The 20,773-nt window shown below is 31.6% G+C and overlaps 1 protein-coding gene across 3 annotated transcripts in view; it reads left to right on the top strand.

The window, feature by feature from the left end:
• LOC145277500 (uncharacterized protein C8orf76 homolog) overlaps positions 1–18,746 on the top strand; it is an 83,000-nt gene extending 64,254 nt beyond the window's left edge. For all 3 annotated transcript variants that reach the window (XM_080128893.1, XM_080128891.1, XM_080128892.1), the window contains exons 6-10: positions 7,614–7,800; positions 11,138–11,210; positions 11,598–11,657; positions 12,733–12,798; positions 18,601–18,746. In XM_080128893.1, coding sequence (XP_079985019.1) covers positions 7,614–7,800; positions 11,138–11,210; positions 11,598–11,657; positions 12,733–12,798; positions 18,601–18,723 — 509 coding nt within the window. In that variant the 3' untranslated portion in view covers positions 18,724–18,746. The remainder of the gene's footprint in view (positions 1–7,613; positions 7,801–11,137; positions 11,211–11,597; positions 11,658–12,732; positions 12,799–18,600) is intronic.
• Positions 18,747–20,773: the final 2,027 nt, after the last annotated feature.

Below are 20,773 nucleotides of genomic sequence, written 5' to 3'. Positions count from 1 at the left end.
AAAGTTGCCAATGATAAGTGTTAGATGGAATAGATTCTGACGCAGTAAACAGCAATTTTTCCCTCTTTGTCAGAAAAATATCGCTGCTAGAATGTGAGGACTAAAGGACAAAATAAGAGAAGCAAGAGTTGCATGACTGCAAAAAGTAAACCCAAGATCCACTTTCTCCCTTCCTTAAACTTAAATTTATTGTACAATTTTGTGTTCGCGAAACTTTGTACAATCTTTTTGTACTCTAGTAAAATCTAATAAAAAACATTAAGTGAGGGATTTCTACTTCCACTGGAACCCTTTTATAAGAAAAATGATAAATATGACCCTTTTCCTGACAATCAGCATGTGTAGAGGATCATTTCTATCATATTTCATGCTTGTAGGTCTACTATAATATAAAAGTATTTGACAGGCTGTTACTTGTATTTGTTTAGATTTAAATCAAGAATGGATAATCTCCCTTGATATGAATTCGTCTTACAATTTCCAATTAATAAAAAAAATGATGTTTCTTTCACGTAATGGGTTATTTGCTAATGTATGGTCACTTATATCTCATGTTCAACATTATTCTTAAGCAACTTATTTTCTACTAAAATCATGATTTTTTTATGAAAAGAATATTGTGCTTATTCAGAATTTCTGCTATATTAAAAAAAAGCAAAACTGAAGAAAAATCTGTATCATGTAGGTACCAGTGACAAAAATATCATATTCCAAAAGTCACGTAAATTGATCACGTTTTATTTTTATTAAGAAAATCATTTTTAAGTGAATTTGAGTTTTTCAAATGCCTGTTAAGAATGGCTTTCTAAAATCTCACAAGTTTGAATTATTTGGAGTCCTCTCCCTTGTTTCCAGATGGTTTTGTGATATTGTTGCTGTTTGCTAAGCTAAAAATTATATTTTTTCTTATTCAAAATAAAACTACTTATGTGATTTTTTGGAACATGATATTTTTGTCACATCATAAATGTGAATTTTGGTGTCACAGGAATTGTGAATAGCTCACACTCATATCTACAGCAGCATTAAATCGTCGAGTGTGGTCAGTCTCAATTTGAGATACGGTCAACTCGGCAGGTGGAACCGGCTCACCCGATCTACAATGATAGCCATACTGTACAGATTTTTGGTATACAATATTTTATTCGCCACGAGTATGTACATCATACAGATTTTTCTTTATTTTTGTTTTTTAATATTGGAGGAACTCTGGCCAAACATCAAGAATACATAAATATTTGTTGTATCTAACATTAGGAAATTTACTTTTTTGTTTCTGGGAAATCAATAACACAAGTTTCACTTGATAAATAAATAATAGTAAATATTATTGTATCAGAAGAATTTATTTTAACTGTAAATAAAGTGGAAAATATTTAGACATTAAGATGGGATGGATTATTTCCCTTTGATTTCTGTATGTCACTTTTCAAAAACAAAAATTTATCAAGGATTTTTCCTAATGTATTTTATTTGTTCTCTAATAAGGTACTTGTACAGTTTAGTCAAGACATTAAAAAATGAAAATATCGAAAAAAGTTTAAATTGTATGTATCCGTTATAGAACGAAGTTCTCCGAAAAAAAAAAAAATTCATTTAATTTCATCAAGTAATTTTTTTTTTTTTTTTTTTTTTACAGCGGAAAAACACGTTTTTATGAGACTGCGTTGAAGGCGGTCATATTGGATTAAAAAAAAAGATTTGTTTGAATTTTATAAATGACAAAGAGAGATAACTCGTGTTAAAGCGCTGACACCTCTCCCCATCTCTAAATACTAGCTTTTCTTCCTAAAAATTGAACATTTTGCTCGGTATCATAACAAATTTTTTTCGCTGTAAAAAAAAAAAACCTACTTGATGAAATTAAGTGAAATTTTTTTTCAAAGAACTTCATCCCATAACGTATACATACAATTTACTTTTTTCGATATTTTCATTTTTTAATGTCTTGACTAAACTGTACAAGTGCCACTAATAAATTCTAATATAATAATGGAAAAATTATGCCTGTTTAGTATAATGGGATTTAAAAAAAAAAAAAAAAAAGCATTTTAGTTGAAAACATTATTTACATACTTTTATTTTAGTAAAAATTGCAAAAAATGATTGAGTAGAAAAATAATTACAAGTAAAAATAAAGTTTATCAAATAATAGTTTTATCACATTTGTAATATTGAAGACTTAAATCCAGGGGAGATAACTGCAGTTTTTATGATTTTTGACAAACTAAAAAAAAAGAATAGAAAATGGTGGATTGCTAATATGTATGTTTAAAAAAAAAAATATTTCTGGCAGATTTTCTATTCAATTATTTTTATAAGTTTTACAATTTTTGCACAACACATAAGTACATAATAGTATTTTTGCATATATACATTTATTGATGAAATCCATTATTCTGTACAAGCACCAGAAAAACTTTGTAAGAAATTTGATATTACATTTAAAATTTTCGAGATAACAATTTGAATTAGCGTTCTCATTTTGTTTATGTGGTGACAATGTGGAGAGATCTAGAGAAAAGCAGCCATAACTAGTCTTGCTGTATTTTATCTTCATCTCTTTTTGTTTTGCTTTATCTTTCTCCATTTTATGTTCTTTCCCTCTTTTTCTTGAAGTCTTATATTGCTTTGCCTTTATCGTCTTATGTTTGTTTTTTTTTCCCCAACAAAGGAAAGATTGGACCTAGTAATTCACTCCCTTTCATCCGTTCATTTGTTTGCACTTTTCTCAACAACCACACCTTGAATTTTTTTAATTTTGCACAAACATTAGTCATGGTGAAAGTAAATTTTTGTCAGAACAGATTTTCCAGGATAACTCTGGTTGCCTCCCCTAGAGGTCATTATATGAGTAAAATTGCTCTAAAATCGTTCGTCTGTTCATGTGCTCACACTTTGCTCATTAACTACGCCTTGAATTTTTTTTTTTAATTTTGCACAAACATTAGTCATGATGAAAGTAAATTTTTCACTTATGGAAGGAGACCCCCACATGCTGAGCTTGTTAAACTGAAATGTTGATTTTGCCGTGAAAGTAGACGCTTCATTAAATCTCCACACTAACGTACTGTACTTGCAATAACCCTTATTCCTGTATGGCTTCCGGGCCTTGATAAGTGGTGACCACCGTGTAAAAAAAAAAAAAAAAAAAAAAAAATTTTGAATGGTTCATGAAGAGGGTAAGGAAATTAGATGACTTTAGTTTCATCAAGAAATTCCTGTCTCCTTCCCCAAACACGTGTCTTTGATTTTAATTTTGACTTTCTTCGTAAAAACTGCTAAAAATGATTTGGCTGCAAATAAAACTAAATTGTGACAAATGGATCCCCACCCCCCCACCCCCGCGTAACGATGCCGAATGGGCGTGTAGGAAATTTGGTTTCAGCTTTTTTGTCATTCGATATTCACATGTAAAATTCAATCTTTTCTTGAATCCAACCATATTCTTTCATACAAATAAATTTTAGTGCTTGCCTGACTTGTCCACCAAGTTTCACTTATGAATGTCGAACAGTCTTTGTTTTATCACCGTTCAAAGATAAGCTTGCACATTTTGGTGATTGTCTCCTCAATAGAAAATAAGTTTCATACTCGGCCGACTTTAATCGACCAAAGTTTTATCTGTGGCAGATACTTATCTTTAGTTGACCTTTGACAAATATTTTCGTTTACTAGCCAAGTAGGAAATGATTTTTAGAATATGACGTTCATTCTGTGATGAGTATGTACATCATAAAGATTTTTCTGTGTTTTTTTGTAATAAGTGTAATTCTAAATGTACAACAAATTTTATGAAATTTAAAAAAGTTGAAAATATATTTTTCGTTCGGTAGTGAGCTTTGGAAGATTGTCACGGATGGAAACATAATCGCCTAAAGATAAGCGTTTTATTATTTCTAGTCGCCACTTTGAAAAATCACTCACAAATGCGACTGTTTCACTCTCCATGTAGAGCCCTTATATCGCTTAAAGCAATCCACAGGTTATTCTTGAACTGAATCTGTGCAATGCCGAGAGGTAGGTGTATCAGAGTTATTGACAAATTTCCACATCGTATGCAAGTGCGCTTCTCATTTGAACAGCAATGAAACAAACGACTTGGACTTCCATGACTGATTGGAGTTTTTTGTTCTTTTTCCTTTTTCTTTCTATTCTTTATTTTTTCTTTTTTCACTTTGTCTTTTCTTTTTATTTTTATTCTCTTTTTCTGTGTCTTATTCTTCACCATTTTTTTTTTTTTTTTTTACATCAAATCTTGAAGAGGAACCCTTGTCTTATTTCCTTTCACATTATTTTGTAGGACTCTATTATCTGTCGAGGTTGTCTCTCCACCGGATTTTTAACCATCCTTTTGTCTTTTCCATTACCTTGTGGTCCATTTTGTCTGATCTTGATGTTTGTTTTTCTATCGCATAACTCTATGCTGAACATAATGCACTTCATTTTGCATGGTGCCACGTTTAGCTTTTCCATCATTGCATTATTTCATCACCAGGTGTCGTAACAGGTGTGATGTATTCGTTAAACACGTTCCATTTAATACCCTTGTTGACTTCAAACTCTTGATGATCTTGTCTATCCAAATGCAAGTTGATTAGAGTTTATTTGTGCAAAATATGATTCAGTTGTTGAATGCATTGATAACGATTTTATGGGTGTCATTTTTTTTGGGGGGGGGGTCACCCTAAAGCATATTTAGATGCATCTCTGCCCATTGATCTGTCACGCTTAAGTGTAAATCATATTTTTATCACAAAATGTGCAGATTAAATCGATACATCGGTTCTTATTTAGAATTCAACTTAATTAAAAAAATACAGAAAAATTATGATGTTTACGACAAAACCAAACTCTTTGTCAAGAACTTTGCAGCTAATTCAACCCTTTGCGATCAAGGCCGCCAATCCCCAATATTTCCTCCTGTTTCAGAAAACACGCTATGTGATATACAAATATCTGTACGTGATGTTGCCAAGCTAATCAAAAACCTTGATTCCAGTAAAACAACCGGCCCTGACAGTATTCCAATTATAGTACTCAAAAAACTTCAACCAGAACTAGCGCCCATACTTACAAAACTGTTTAAACGTTGTCTTAAGGAGAATTGCTTCCCATCACCCTGGAAAATCTCATCAGTATGCCCTGTATTTAAGAATTCAGGTGATCGCTCACTCCTCAGTATAGGCCAATAACTCTCCTGTGCGTCATGAGTAAGTTGCTGGAAATGTAAGTTTTGCTGAGATGGTTGTAACCTTCTTAGTGACACACAATATGGTTTCCGTTCTTCTAGATCTACAGCAGATGTGCTAACAGTTATATCTCCTAGGATTAGTAAATCTCGCAACGGAGGCTACTTTTCTAGGGCAATTGCTCTTGACATATCAAAGGCCTTTGATAGGGTATGACATAAAGGTTTACTTCACAAGATCTCTAGCTATGGTATAGCTGGAAATATCTTCTTAATAATTAAATCATTTCTCTCCGATAGGTTCATAAGAGTAGTAGTTGATGGGCAAAACTCAGAAGCTCATAGTATTAATGCTGGAGTCCCACAGGGATCCATCCTGGGCCAAACTCTCTTCCTGATCTACATTAATGATCTTCCAAATCACATCTTTACATAATTTGTAGATATTTATGCTAATGACACTACTATCTATGGTAGCACATCTAAGACCATAAACGACCAAGTTCTCTCAGATTCTCTCTCCTCTGATCTTGAGCAAGTGGTACAATGGGGAAAGAGGTGGCTTGTTACTTTTAATACATCTATAACCAAGCTTTTATCTTTACATCATCAACGCTCTGATCCCCATCTGGCATCAATTGAAATGAATGGCTCTCGTCTTGAGGAAGCCTTATATTTTGACAAGCTTCTGGGCTTGAACTTTACTTCTGATCTTAAATGAAACACATACATTAAATCCGTTGCCAAGGCCGCTGGAAAAATGGTGAGATCCTTCTATCGATCCATTAGATATCTCACTGCTGATGCAATTCTCTATATAAGAGCCAAGTATGTCCAAGGATGGAATACTGTTGCCACATCTGGGCAGGAGCTGCCAGAAAGGATTTATCCTGCCTTGATAGAGTTCAAAATAGATTTCGTAGCCTCGTAGGGGATGTCCTTTTCTCTTCCCTTTAACCTCTTTCTCACACAAGAGATGTTGCGAGTTTGTCTCTGATGTATCGTTATTTTCATGGCAAGTGCTCGACTGAGCTGCAATCTATGGTCCTCCCTCGCCAAACTTTCACAAGAAACACTCGTCTAGCAGAAACCACTATCAATAATTTCCCCGACTCTTTATCTGTACCTAAACGTAAATTCGATGAACAAAGCTTCTTTCTAAGAACTGCATGCCTATGGAATATTACATTATTGCCTATTACAGGATAGAAATATCCTATTCTAAAAATCATGTAAATTGATCAAGTAGTTTTACTTTTAAATGATTAATGAAAATCTGGAAGCATGACAACATAAATAACTGTAAATTATTGTTGAGTTATCTCCATTTGTTTTTTGACATTTTTTTCAAAATGACGAGCGAGACAGTTACTTGCCAGATACTCATAAAATTTGATTTTCTTAATTAAAAATAAAACTACATAATCCATTTGTGATTTTCGGAATATGATATCATTGTTCCATGATGGGTACGTAAATTATAAAGACTTTTTGACTCTCGTGCAGTACACATAAACCAAAATCTCAGGAATATACGGCGACATAGTTGATGGTACAGCGCCTGATTGGCTATTGAAAATGACGTAATTATTGTAAAAGAATTTAAAAATTAAGATGAAACAACATTGAAATTAACGTAATGAAATTAAATTGAAACAATATTAGAAAACAATATTTTTTATTAAATACAGAATTTTTTATTACATGAATTTTATTGAATACAGAAACAATTAAACATAATTAGAAATGATATTGTTCTCAGATGTATATTAATATACGAGGAAATACCTGATTCTATTTTTTTTTTTCGAACAGAAAAATATTTGAAAACGAAAACATTTATTGCATAAAAATATATCAATATATAATCTTAAAAAAATTTTTTTCAAGTTTGTGTAAAAAATTATTTTAATAAAACAATTTTGTAATGAAAGCAACAAGTAAAATTGTTTTTTTTTTCTTTTTCAAACAAATAATTTAAATGAAACAGGAATTTCTTCCCCCCCCCCCAATTTTTTTTTTTTTTTTTTTTGAATTGAAATAAAATAAAATGGTGAATAAAGAGTCTGCATAAGTTCTTTGATCGAGAAGCACCACTTTTACTATAATTATATTTTCTATAATAATTATTATTAAGTAATTAATAATTAAACAAGAATTAAATTCTTTAAAATATTTTTTTACAATAATTACGTCATTTTCAATAGCCAATCAAATAACATTCTTACAGGTTGTGTACCGTCAACTATGTCCCCGTATATTCCTGAGATTTGGTTTATCTAAACTGCACGAGGGTCGAGTTTATATATTTTTTAAAATTTAGGTTGAATTCTAAATAAGAACCAATAAATCTTTAAAATATACATTTTTCTTTTCTTTTAAGAATTCCAACATAAACAGATTCCATTTTTTTTTCTCCAAGGTCATAAAACTGTTCTTCAGAAACTTCTACTACTGCATCCGACAAATGTTCATTATTGGATTGCCTTGGCATCCTGTTACTCAGAGGCTGGTTGTTCATCCTCATCATGCATCTCTGAAGAATTTTCTAATCTGGTTATATCATCTCCAGATTACTGTAAGCAGTTGACATGTTTAATCCGAGCCAGGTAAATTTTTATGGAAAATACAGATTTTTCTATTATGTAAAAATATCTTGTTTCCAAAGTCATACTGGAATAACATTTAAGCTAAGAAATTAAACTTTGATTCTGACTAGCATATTTTCATTTGTTGTTTGACCATTTTATTGACAATGGGAGGGGGGGGGCTAACTGTTTAGAGATACAGAGAACCTAGGTGTGTCAAGTTCGGACTCTGTTTGTTCTGGAAACTAGGCAACATACTTTGTTATACCGTAGATATGGCATTAATCCGTTCCAGGGTTGGGATTGTAAGGTGAAATCGCTGTATGCAGGGCCGAAGCAAAACATTTTACAGTACACATTAAAAATTAGTAACAAAAATACATTACAGTATATAATCAAATAACATTATAAATAACACCGTAAGGTGGGCCAAATAACCTGTGGCCGGAAAACATTGTATTCCACATCGTAACCTGAAAAAAACATATCCTGGGGTTCTTAGTTTACTGTAAAAGTTACTTAGTCCAGCTTGAAACCTAAGTGAAACTGGCATTGGATCGAGTATTTCTCTAGATGAGTTCATAATTAAAGGGTACTCTGACTTAACATCACAATCTGACCCCTAAGATCGTCATGGGCATGGAATACATGTCTACATTAAAGATGTGGTGGGGACATCTCCAGAAAAGACCCTAAATTACCCAATGTATGCTTCTGGGTTGCACTTGCTCACACCGCTTGCCATCTATCGTCCCCACAACAGTGGAGTTACTATCTTTAAGAGCATATCTGAGAAAATTGATCACATCCTGTCTGCTCATCCTTCAGCTGACATTCACATCTGTGGAGACTTCAATGTTCAAAATGTAGAATGGTTAGTCCACTCAAACAAGACAGATGATGATGGAAAATTCTGTCACGATTTCTCCATTACTTATAACCTAACTCAGATTGTTCAGACCCACCCGTGTGCCTGACTCTGACAGTCAGTATGCAAGTCTCCTAGACTTTTTTCTCACAACTTGCCCTGAGCTATGTTCATGTTCCATTCTATCTCCACTGGGATTTTCCAACCATTCGGTTGAATCAGTTAAAATAAAAACAAAATGTAATAAGTCTTCAGACATACTTCTCCATTGTACAGTATATTGATACTCTATGGCTGACCGAGATAGCTTCCGTACATTTATATTAAATCTACCTCTGCGTTCCATGTTTAAAAAGAATGTATCCTCTATAGTATCAGACCTGACAGAATGATTAATTGTAGGTATAGACCACTTCATACCCTCCAAAAAATTCCAGCAAAAATCTAACGGCCAACCGTGGATCTCTCCAGAATGTGTTGCGCATAGAAATCATTTTTTCCATTGCTTCCAACGTAATAGATATACAGACTAAAGCCGCCTTCAGAATTGCCAGCAACCATTGTAATAGAGTAATGAAGGACGCAAGAGAGTTGTATGCTCAGTCTGTTAAGTCCAAAGTCACTGAGCAGCAGCTTTGTTCCCACCAGTTTTGGCAAATTAGTAAACGGTCCTGAACAGAAGCGTGTGCTCTATCCTAACTATTATCAATGGACTTGAGGTAATCTCATCAGCATCAGACAAAATTAAACTTTTGCCAAAAACTTTGCAGCTAATTCTTCCCTATTTGATCAAGCCCCCCCCCCCCTGTACATATTTCCTCTTGTATCAGAAAACATGTTATGCGACATACAAATATCTGTGCGTGATGTTGCCAAGCTAATCAAAAACCTTGATTCCAGTAAAATAACTGGCTCTGATGGCATTCCAATTATAGTGCTGAAAAAGCTTCAACCAGAACTAGCTCCCATACTTACAAGTTTAAGTGTTGTCTTAAGGAGAATTGCTTCCCGTCACCCTGGAAAATCTCATCACTATGCCCTGTATTTAAGAATTCAGGTAATCGTTCATCTCCCTCTCAGTACAGACCCATATGTCTCCTGTGTGTCATGAGTAAGTTGCTGGAATCTGTTAAATAGAGAAGTAGTCAACCATCTCAGTAAAAATAACCTTCTTAGTGACATGCAATATGGTTTCCGTTCTGCTAGATCTACACCAAATGTGCTAACAGTTATATCTCATAGGGTTAGCGAATCTCTCGATGGAGGCTTCCTTTCTAGGGCTATTGCTCTGGACATATCAAAGGCCTTTGATAGGGTATGGCATAAAGGTCTACTCCACAAGATTTCCAGCTCATTAACCCTTATCCAAGGAAAAAAAAAAGCTTTTTAAAAAATCAATTAAAAATAGAAAATCAGCAAAGAGGATAAATCAGTTTAAATTGAAGAATATAATAGGAGTTCTCTACCTTAAATTTGTAAACATAAAATTAAAAATCAAAATGATTTCACCTTGTTCTGTTTGGCCTTTTGGCTTAAATCAAAGTGTAGTATCTGTCTGATTTTTATTTTTGTCCTAATCCAGTGTGCCTCCCTTTGAGAAGTAGGAGTTAGTTTTCATTGAAAATTTAATTGTGTCGATTAGTTTGTCCGAGCTTTAAATTGTGTCGATTAGTTTGTCCGAGCTTTAAATTGTGTCGATTAGTTTGTCCAAGCTTTAAAATAGAATAAAATATGCATTCATATGATTTAATATCTAAAATAAAAAATTTTAGAGAATTTTTCTAAAGTTGAAATTACAAAATTGAACTTAATAAAATTTAGGAAAACATAAAATCTGTCTATTTATTTATTTATTTATTTATTAGTGGACTGTTATCCTCATCTTCGTGGTTGTTGTTTCACAATGTTTTGGCCAACTATTTCTCCGGCCTTTGTCAGGTGGTCAACTGTGACAGGAAAGGAATGCTAAGTCTCTTAACATTGCAATTAACCACCTGACGAAGACCAGAGGAATAGTTGGCCAAAACGTTGTGAAGCAACTATAAAGATGAAGATAAAAGTCTGCAAATAAGCAAATTACTCATCTCAAAGGATTCCAATAATAAAACCTATACTTTACATATTTTAACAGTTCAAATTTACTGTAAAAAGATTTCACTTTTTCAAATTTAAATGAAAATTTTAACATATAGAAAAATTTTGTTAATTTGAACATTGTAACAGATTTTATTTTTAATTTTGTATATTGATATTTGATGTGATATCTAGACAAGTTATATCATTAATAAATATAAAAATTTATTTGAATTGGAATTTGCATTTGAAAAATAAATTATTCATAGTTTTGCACTCACTCTCATATTTTGTGGTAATTGAGGTTATTTTTGATTTGAGTCTAGCATTTAATTTTTAATTAAATGAGATTTGATATTGGTTTAAATAATTAGCATTAATGTTTTTTTTTTAATGTTAAAATTTTTCTTTGTACAGATGTTTATTGAAGTACAGCATGAAAACGACATCTTCGTTTGTGAAGAAAAAACATGAAGTTTTGTTTGCGGAAGTAAGTTTGATTTGTTTGATTATAAATTTTGCAGTTTGATTAGCTGTTATTCTTAAATATATTTTTACTTTTTCTACCAAATTGGATTTCAAGAGTTCAAATTATAACCCTTTTCTGAGGTTCAGTGTCCACTTTGGAGTCTCTGTATTTTTACAAGATGTGTTTGTGTATATTATTATGGAATGCTGTTGTGCATATTACAGGGATGCAGCTGCATGTGTTATTACAGGATCTTTGATATGTTTACAATTTAGTTAATATTCAAAGAAAAATAACGATTGTTTCAAAATATTCATATTTCTTATAATTCTTATTTAGTTGTTTGAGATTTACAAAGATTTTATTTATTTTTTATTTTTTTTATTTATTTATTTTTTTCAAACTTAGGTTGAATCTGAAATTGATCTTTTGAATCCTGAGGATTCTCTTGTTACCAAAATTACTGAGGTTTGTATTTTATTTTTTGTTTTAGAATCTTCAAACTGATCCGAATTCATTCTGAATATTATGACACGTCCTATAAAGTTTGAAAATTGTCAAGGTAGAATCAACAATACATAAGATGAAAAACTGACACTGACTGTTGACGACCTACATTTTAAAATTAGGTTTATATTGTACATGTACGCTATCACTCTTGTTGAGCACTTACCTTTTAAAAATGTAGTGAAACTGAGATACAAGATTACTTGCCCATAGCCTCTGGTGAAAATGTCCATCCTTGTGAGATGAAATGGCACTGTGTTGTGTCTGTGGTAATATAGAAACCGTATTAACCTGGAAATGTTTTGATAAGTTCAGACAGTTCAGTAATTCCTGTCGCCAACTGTGCAAGCAAGTCATTTCACTGATTGTACTCGCATCGTGCGAACGTAATATAACACGTGAAATTTCTACATCAATACAATTATGTTTTCAGTTTAAAACCAAGTTCACCTAATTTTTTACACATAAAAAAATGCTAAAATTTTTCTCAAAGATTAACTTTTTTTTTTATGTAAAAATTTTTTATTTTTCATGTCTACAAAACAAAGATATGTGCAAAAAATAACTTAAGAAAATAAATAAAAAATAACTTTATAATAGGACTCAGAAAAATAAACTTTTGAAAAAAATTTAAATATATATGATAGGTTAAAGTAATTTTCTTAAAGCATTATTAAATGTGTTATATAAGAAGAAATGTAAGTATATAACTCAGAACAATGCAAAGGTGTATATACTATATAACGGTGAAAAAAAAAAACTTTAATTTAAATTGTTAAATAGAAAATTAGGATTATCAGCTGTTACCCATGTAATCTTTCATAGATTTTATATATATATACATATATATAATGTATAATCTTAAACTTTAAAATTTGCAATTTTTGTTCCTTGTTAGACAAACAAAATTTTTGTTTTCTATTCTCATAAACACTTTGTGCACAATCATTAAAAAAAACTTAATTAAAAAAGGAAGTTTCTAATAATTTGATAACGATTTAAAAAAAAAAAAAATCTCACATTGTTTTTATTTTAGTTTATAACGCAGGATCTTGGGACACAGACGGAACTACAGGATACAGACGGAGAAACAATGGAAGAGGTAAACATATTTCCTGCTTAGCTTAACAAACCATTCAATGAAATGCACAGTTCAATGAAGTTAATAAATGTAGACAAATGTGTTCAGTGATTGTATAAAATTATATAAAAAAAATAAGGCGCAAGTTTATATTCCTCTCCTCCTCCATGAAAAGACAAAAGTACCAAAAATAAAAGAAAAATTGTTATGGTATACCTACCCATAATGGAAAGAAAATATACACCAAAAATGACATAAATTAAGTAGTTTTATTTTTAAAAAAAAAATAAAATAAAATTTTATGGCTAAACCGTCGACAATCTCTTGATGCCATTTTTACAAGACAAGGGAGATAATTCTAAAAACTTTTGCAATATTTTAAAAAGCCGGTGACATGGAAAAAGGGGGGAGGGAAGAAAAAACTCAAATTTGCTTAAAAATTGTTTTCTTTATAAAAATAAAACTACTTGATCAATTTGTGATTTTTGGAATATGACGTTTTTGTCACAATTACCTACATCGTAATTATTTTTCTCTGTTTTTGTTTTTTCATTGTGGAGGAGTTTATGGACCAGAACTCAAAAAAAAAAACAGACACTTTTTTTTTTTTTTTTTTTTTTTTTTTTTGTGAAATTCAAAGTAATCGAATTTTGGTCAAGGGAAATTATCCATGTTTGATTTTATTCTATATTAATAAGCGACACCTGTGTCTGTGTTTCGGAACTACTTGTGGTCTATTTAGATGTACAAACTTGTACTTTGGTATAAATAATTTATCTAGCCATACTCGTTCTTGGCACAATGAAATTAAATCATAAACACGTGTAATGCTTTAAAATGTGACTTTTTGAGTTTGAAAAATGCATGATGCGGTCACAAAACTTTACTGATTTCTTCTGCCTGCTGTCTCTTCTTGCTAGTTTGGCTGACTTCTCAACTGGTGTTTGCTATCACTTTTTAACTCGACTCACTTCTTGATTTGGTGTCCTCGCTGTACCTAGCTGTTGTCTTGACAGTTGAATGATGGTGGATATTATGAGAGGATTCAAAATCTCCATGTATCAACATTCAAAACAACCCAGAAGATAGCAGTTCTTCTCCCTTTATCAGAAACATCACTTGTAGATTATGAGGATTAAAGGACAATTTACAATAACTTGTATCAACTCTGATCCATTAAACAAGGGAAGTAACTCCTGTATTAAGTTTATTGGAATCTTTTTTTATATCGACATTCGAAAGTCGGCAAGGATACATTTTCACTTGCATCTTTATAAAGAGAGAATTTGAATGTCAACTTAGACACTGTTCTCAAGTTTCTAATGTCTCTCTGTACATGTGGTTTGTCAGGACAACCTGGCATGGGAATACTTCACCCTACGAATAAACCTTGATTAAATATTCAAAATCGTATATTATTCTAAGCCCAAATCAAATCCCCTCAATATGCCAAACCTATTATGGATTATGTGAGGATTGGTGCACCTTCTCTAAGTGTTGTTGCCTATGGTAACAATATTTAACTAGATATTCCACTAGACTAAATAAATTCTTGTCCTGCATTTGAGAGATAAGAAAAGGGTAATAAAATATCTTTTATATGCATTTCATATAGAGATCAAGTGTTATCACCAAGGAGAGGGCCTTGTATTTTTGAGAATTTTGCCTAAAAAAAAAAATGAAAGGAGCGAAAGAAATGGTAGTTTGTGAATAAGAAAGAAATGCGAGAAGTTTTAGGCAAAGTGACATGCGAGGCATATTATGTAGCAGGATTCAACCGTTTTACTATTGACCATTGCTGGACATGCTGGTGTGTCTTGCGGTGAGTTATGTTGATTATTATAAAGAATTCATTTGTCCGTGACAATCTGATCAAGAAATGCGTCCTTTTCCTTCCATTAAAAAGTATGGATGACACCTTAAACTGATTATTTCTTTGAATTTTGTTAAGTTCATGTGATGAGACCATTTTTTAAAATTTAATTTAGTTGCTTGAGATGCTCCAAAACTGTCAGATGATTTATGCTTAAATTTTCAGCAAGTTTACGAAAAACATTTATGCATCGATCTACTTTGACTAATGTCTTCAATTTGTCAATTTGTGATGCTATTGATTCCTCCTCCCCAAAGTGTTAGGAAGTAAAAAAAAAAAAAAAAAAAAAAAAAATTAAAAAAATAAGGAAGTAGGTTTATCAGCAGAACAATGGAGAGAAAATTGTTCACCAAGGTACACAAAGGAAACTTAAATAGGATTGTTAATCAAGGTGTGGTAGGTGACTAAGACAAAAGATCGGACGTGCACGTCAATATATTTTAGAGTTTACGAGGTTTTAGGCAATAAGTTTTATGATGATTTGCAACAGTCTTGAGTTTGAGACAGGGGAGGACAGTTTCCAATTAGGGACAATCAAAAGCAGGTTGTGGCTTGGGAAATGAATTGCTCAACCAATTGATGAATAAACCTCGACAGTAGATGTAGATGCAGACCTTAGTGTCCAGAGTGTTGATGATGACATGTGCACACCCAGAATATAACTGATATTTGCAGAATATGTTGAAGTTTTTTTGTTTTGTTTTTTTCTCTTCTCTTGAGTTTGTATTTTATTCTTTATATTTGTAAGACACTGTGCTCACCTGCTTAGTAGTTGCCAGTGTGAGAGATGATGACACGGCCAGAATAGAAAATGAAAGCGAAGTCCACAGAACACAATGTTAAGATTGGTGATGGTTGTTGAATGAAAAGTGTCACAAACTGCAAATGAGCATTTTCAAATGTTCCTCATAAAACTTTAAAACACTGAACAATTTTATTTGACTCGCTGCAAAGGGTGACTGTTTTAATTCCGTGTTTCCTATATTTTTGTTTGGAGATATCTAAAAAAAAAAAAAAAAAAAAAAATCATAGAAATGTGGAATGATCTCCAGTTAAACCCATCGATTAAATACCGGATTCAGTTGAAAATTTCATCTGAAGAAGGCCAAAGAGTACAACGGTTGGAATATTGTGTACATAACAATCAAGATGAAGTCTGTAAATAATGGCGATATTTTATCTTGAAAAAAATTATTGGTAATAATTGTGGAAATTAGAATATAAATTTATTTCAAGCATATCTTAAGACTCTACGTTTATTCATGATAATGAATTTTGATGATGAGAACAAAAATGAAAGAGCAGGTGATTAAGGAAAAAGAACTTCCATTAAAATGAAGGAATTGAGAATTAAAAATAAAATAAATTAGAAGAAAAACAAATCGGCAGAATTTTAGAATAGTCTTCATTGTTTTAGTGATTTATATTAAAAAAGAAAATCATTATTTGGATTATTCGGACTACTGTTCATAACTTGTGTTATTCTCACACTTCGGCTAATGTAACGCTCAGTGTATCTTTAGGTGCATCGTGTTGAGCTTAGGAATCTTTCTGTTGAACAATGAATTCTGTACAGAATTTCAAACAAAACCCTTTATTTAATGCACAGAACTAGCTTGTTCTCATCCCATCAACCATGAGAAGGCTTAGATATTTCCTAATTGTATTCTTAGTATTGGCCATAATGAGAGTATCACTTACTACTGCATCATACCAAGTACTTTATCCATTATGCCACGGGTTCTTGTGAAGAAGACAATTGCAAATTGCTTAAAACTTCTACTAGGTCATGGCTGATAGAACGCTCAAGATGAGAACAGTAGTCCAAATAATCCAAATAATCAATCCTCATCTCAAAAATTTTTTTTTAATAAAAAAAATTGCAGATTATTGTTGATTACATGTTTTTAAACAAAAAAAAATATGAACCAATAAAGTTAGCATTTTGCAATTCTGTTTTCATGATAAAAATTTTGCAATTCTGTTTTCATGATAAAAATTTAAACAAAAAAAATATGAACCAATAAAGTTAGCATTTTGCAATTCTGTTTTCATGATAAAAATTTTGCAATTCTGTTTTCATGATAAAAATTTAAACAAAAAAAATATGAACCAATAAAGTTAGCATTTTGCAATTCTGTTTTCATGATAAAAATTTTGCAATTCTGTTTTCATGATAAAAATTTTGCAATTCTGTTTTCATGATAAAAATTTTGCCATTCTGTTTTCATGATAAAAATTTTGCAATTCTGTTTTCATGATAAAAATTTAAACAAAAAAAATATGAACCAATAAAGTTAGCATTTTGCAATTCTGTTTTCATGATAAAAATTTTGCAATTCTGTTTTCATGATAAAAATTTAAACAAAAAAAATATGAACCAATAAAGTTAGCATTTTGCAATTCTGTTTTCATGATAAAAATTTTGCAATTCTGTTTTCATGATAAAAATTTAAACAAAAAAAATATGAACCAATAAAGTTAGCATTTTGCAATTCTGTTTTCATGATAAAAATTTTGCAATTCTGTTTTCATGATAAAAATTTTGCAATTCTGTTTTCATGATAAAAATTTTGCCATTCTGTTTTCATGATAAAAATTTTGCAATTCTGTTTTCATGATAAAAATTTAAACAAAAAAAATATGAACCAATAAAGTTAGCATTTTGCAATTCTGTTTTCATGATAAAAATTTTGCAATTCTGTTTTCATGATAAAAATTTAAACAAAAAAAATATGAACCAATAAAGTTAGCATTTTGCAATTCTGTTTTCATGATAAAAATTTTGCAATTCTGTTTTCATGATAAAAATTTAAACAAAAAAAATATGAACCAATAAAGTTAGCATTTTGCAATTCTGTTTTCATGATAAAAATTTTGCAATTCTGTTTTCATGATAAAAATTTTGCAATTCTGTTTTCATGATAAAAATTTTGCCATTCTGTTTTCATGATAAAAATTTTGCAATTCTGTTTTCATGATAAAATTTTGCAATTCTGTTTTCATGATAAAAATTCACTTATTCTTGAGTGTCGTCATTCTTGAAATCAAAAAATTTAGTTTAAAGCAGAAAAGAATGGCAACAAAAATCTGGTCAGAAACTTTTCCAAGCAAAGATTTAATTTAGTTACCATCAGTAGAAACGTAGTCTTTTCATTTGGATACAGAAAGTAACCCTGAAGAATTCAACAAGATTCAATTGTTTTATAAAGTTGCTTTGGCATTTAATTGGTTTATTCTTATCACATATGGTAATAATTAGAATCCTTCAAATTTATGGCGGCACACCCTTACATAGTGTGAAAAATATTGCAGCACTTACTTTACATGTCAGTGCAATTGAAATCCTTAATTTCTACATAAAATGCAGCTGAAACAACTTTCCAAATTCTAGAGAATTTTTTTACATTGAGCATTTAATAGCAAAATGAATTCTTCAGTGCATGGAAAAAATAAAACAATCCCAACAGATGCTCGGAAGCTTGAACCAAAATCTAAAAATGAATATTTCCAATTAGATCTGATGCTTACTTTATGGCTTGAGTAGATTTTGTCCATGCCAAATCAGTCTGATATGGTCGGACCCATTTTTGAGTAAATGATGACTTTTCATTTGTCAGGCTGAGATAAGGTTCAGTTTTAGAAAATTTCCCCTCCTAGGCTCCATTTTCTCTCTTTAAGAATGGGTTAGTTCTTAATTGATCACTTAAAGTACCTCTACTGGGAAATGCCGATGGGGCTGCTTAGACATTTTTTGACCACCAGAATAAACACCCCTATTGTGCAATGACTTTTAAATCCTCATCTTCAGACTTTGTATCTCATCTTTTAGAGGAGGGGGGGGTAACTATACGATGGTCAATATTGATAGTGTGCAAATAAGAGACGCCTTTTTTTTTTTTTTTTTTTTACAAAATTTTTACTTTTGTTTTTTGTTTTTTTTATTTTAGACAGAACCCAAAACTCAAGGAGAAGATGAAAAAGATTTTGAATTTCTTTGGTTTTCTTGGAATAAAACAAGAAAACATGTCCACAAGACAAAAACGTCCAATTTATCTGATGTTATTAAATAAAGTTTGAATTTTTAAAAATTGAATTTTCCATTTGTTTTTAACAATGTTTTACAAGAGGCGTTCAATAAGTAACACCCCTGACTCGCTTCTCAAAGAAGTAGAACAATGAAACTTGGCACAATTATTGGTTTTTCTCAACATAGGAACCACTTAGAGTTACCGTATATACTTGTGGATAAGTTAAGTTTCTGGGAGATGATTTTAAGGTTATTTTTTGGGGGTCGATTTATACATTGGTAATGTTTTTGGAAACGTTGTTAAAGAGTGACTTGGCGCTCGAGCATAACATAGAAAACAGCATTTTTGTTTGTGTACTTGGTATATACCAGTAATCTTAGTAATTAATCGCACTCCTTCCGAACCCCACTGCAGTGTGTTTGCGCGGTTTTCAGTGGGAGGCTTAATAATAATTGGAATAGCTCTCACAATGTTCACTCTCTAAACATGGCTATAGGCCTAAGTTCGATATGTATTCAGTGATGGTGTTTTTCTTTCTTTTTTTTTCAGTAGGTTAGGAAATATAGTGTCTCTGATATGTTGTTCTCCCCTAAGTTCAACAAGTTTTAACAATTTAATGACAACTATTTAATGAAACCATTTAATGGCACTTAACACGTGTTCACATTATTACGGTATATTATGGCTCGTGAAATGTATGCGTTTACGTTATTATGGTACGTGACATGAATTACGTCTAAAAACAATAACTGCGCCTGGAATCTATAGCATGTCATTGATCAGAATGTCTGATTAGCAACATTTGCGTTTGTTGCATGTAAGTGTGCAGCAGGTTGGTTACGCTTGCATAAATGTATGTATTATTGCTCACGGATGTCGAAAAACAATTTATAATGTCTTACAAAAAAACACCAAAAAGGAAATTATCCATGCAAAAAAGAGCCGCGAGACCGACAATTTAACTTGTGTAGAATCCACAGTTGACTTATAAACTGGTAATACTTACAATGACACAATTTTTGGTTTTAAAATGCACATTGACTTATACACAAGATGCATTCAAGAAGATGGCAGGTCTCACTAATGACAACAAATGTAGATTCTGCCACACGGAATTGGAAAGTGTGAGTCATCTAGTATCAAGTTGCAAGGTTCTTTTAGGGGATGGCTACTACACAATGAGACATGGAGTATGTAAGTACATACATGGGACGATCTGTAAAAAACTAAACATCTAATGTAGCAGCAAATCCTGGGAACATCAACCTGAAAGAACAGTTGAAAATGACCTTATATACCATACATTACGATTATGTAATCCCTACAGCCACCTACCTTGAAAATGCTGCTGTGAAACCTGACATAGTTATATGGAATAAGTTAGAGAGAGTTTCAACCTTAGTTGAAGTGAGTTTTCTTAATGATGGAGGTCTGAACACAGTTGAAAGGGAGAAACAGACCAAATATTAAGGTCTCATGTATGATATAAAAAGAAATTGGAATCTTATGAAGATATCAATCATACCAGTTATTACAGGTGCCACAGGGCTTATGAAGAAGAACCTGAAGTCCTACCTAACTAATATTCCTGGTGAACCAAGTGCAAAAGAGATCTTGACAATTGCACTTAAGGGAACAGCGAGGATATTAAAAATAGCTCTCGGTTGGTTTCAATAAAAAGCAGCGCAATGTTGGCTGCCCCATACCCAGCGTTACAATCTTCAAAGGAAGAAAATTAAAAAAAAAAAAAAAAAAAAACTTATACACAAGTATATACGGTAATCGTTTCTTCCATTGTTTAATGCAGCTCTGATGACCGTTTTGTAGAATACCCCAGGTTGGTCTTTCAACCCTGATGTGATTTCGGAAATCAAGGTTGCGTTATCTGGGGAATGCTTTCCTTTCAAAAAACAACTTCATGTAATTTGTCATATAACTCATAGAGATATAAATCATTGCACTTGCAAAATTTTAGCTAGTTCGGACAAATGGAAGTGGGTCAGGCATTAATTATTGAATGCCCCTTGTATCTTTATCATATTTTCTAGTTTATAATATAAGTGCCAAGGTTTCTGGAGTTTAAAAAGTAAAT

Source organism: Euprymna scolopes, chromosome 6 (genome assembly GCF_053919585.1).
Source record: "Euprymna scolopes isolate OS-2025 chromosome 6, ASM5391958v1, whole genome shotgun sequence".
NCBI lineage: Eukaryota > Metazoa > Mollusca > Cephalopoda > Sepiida > Sepiolidae > Euprymna > Euprymna scolopes.
Note: the sequence above shows the minus strand (reverse complement) of the source record. Positions and strands in the feature narration are given on the sequence as shown.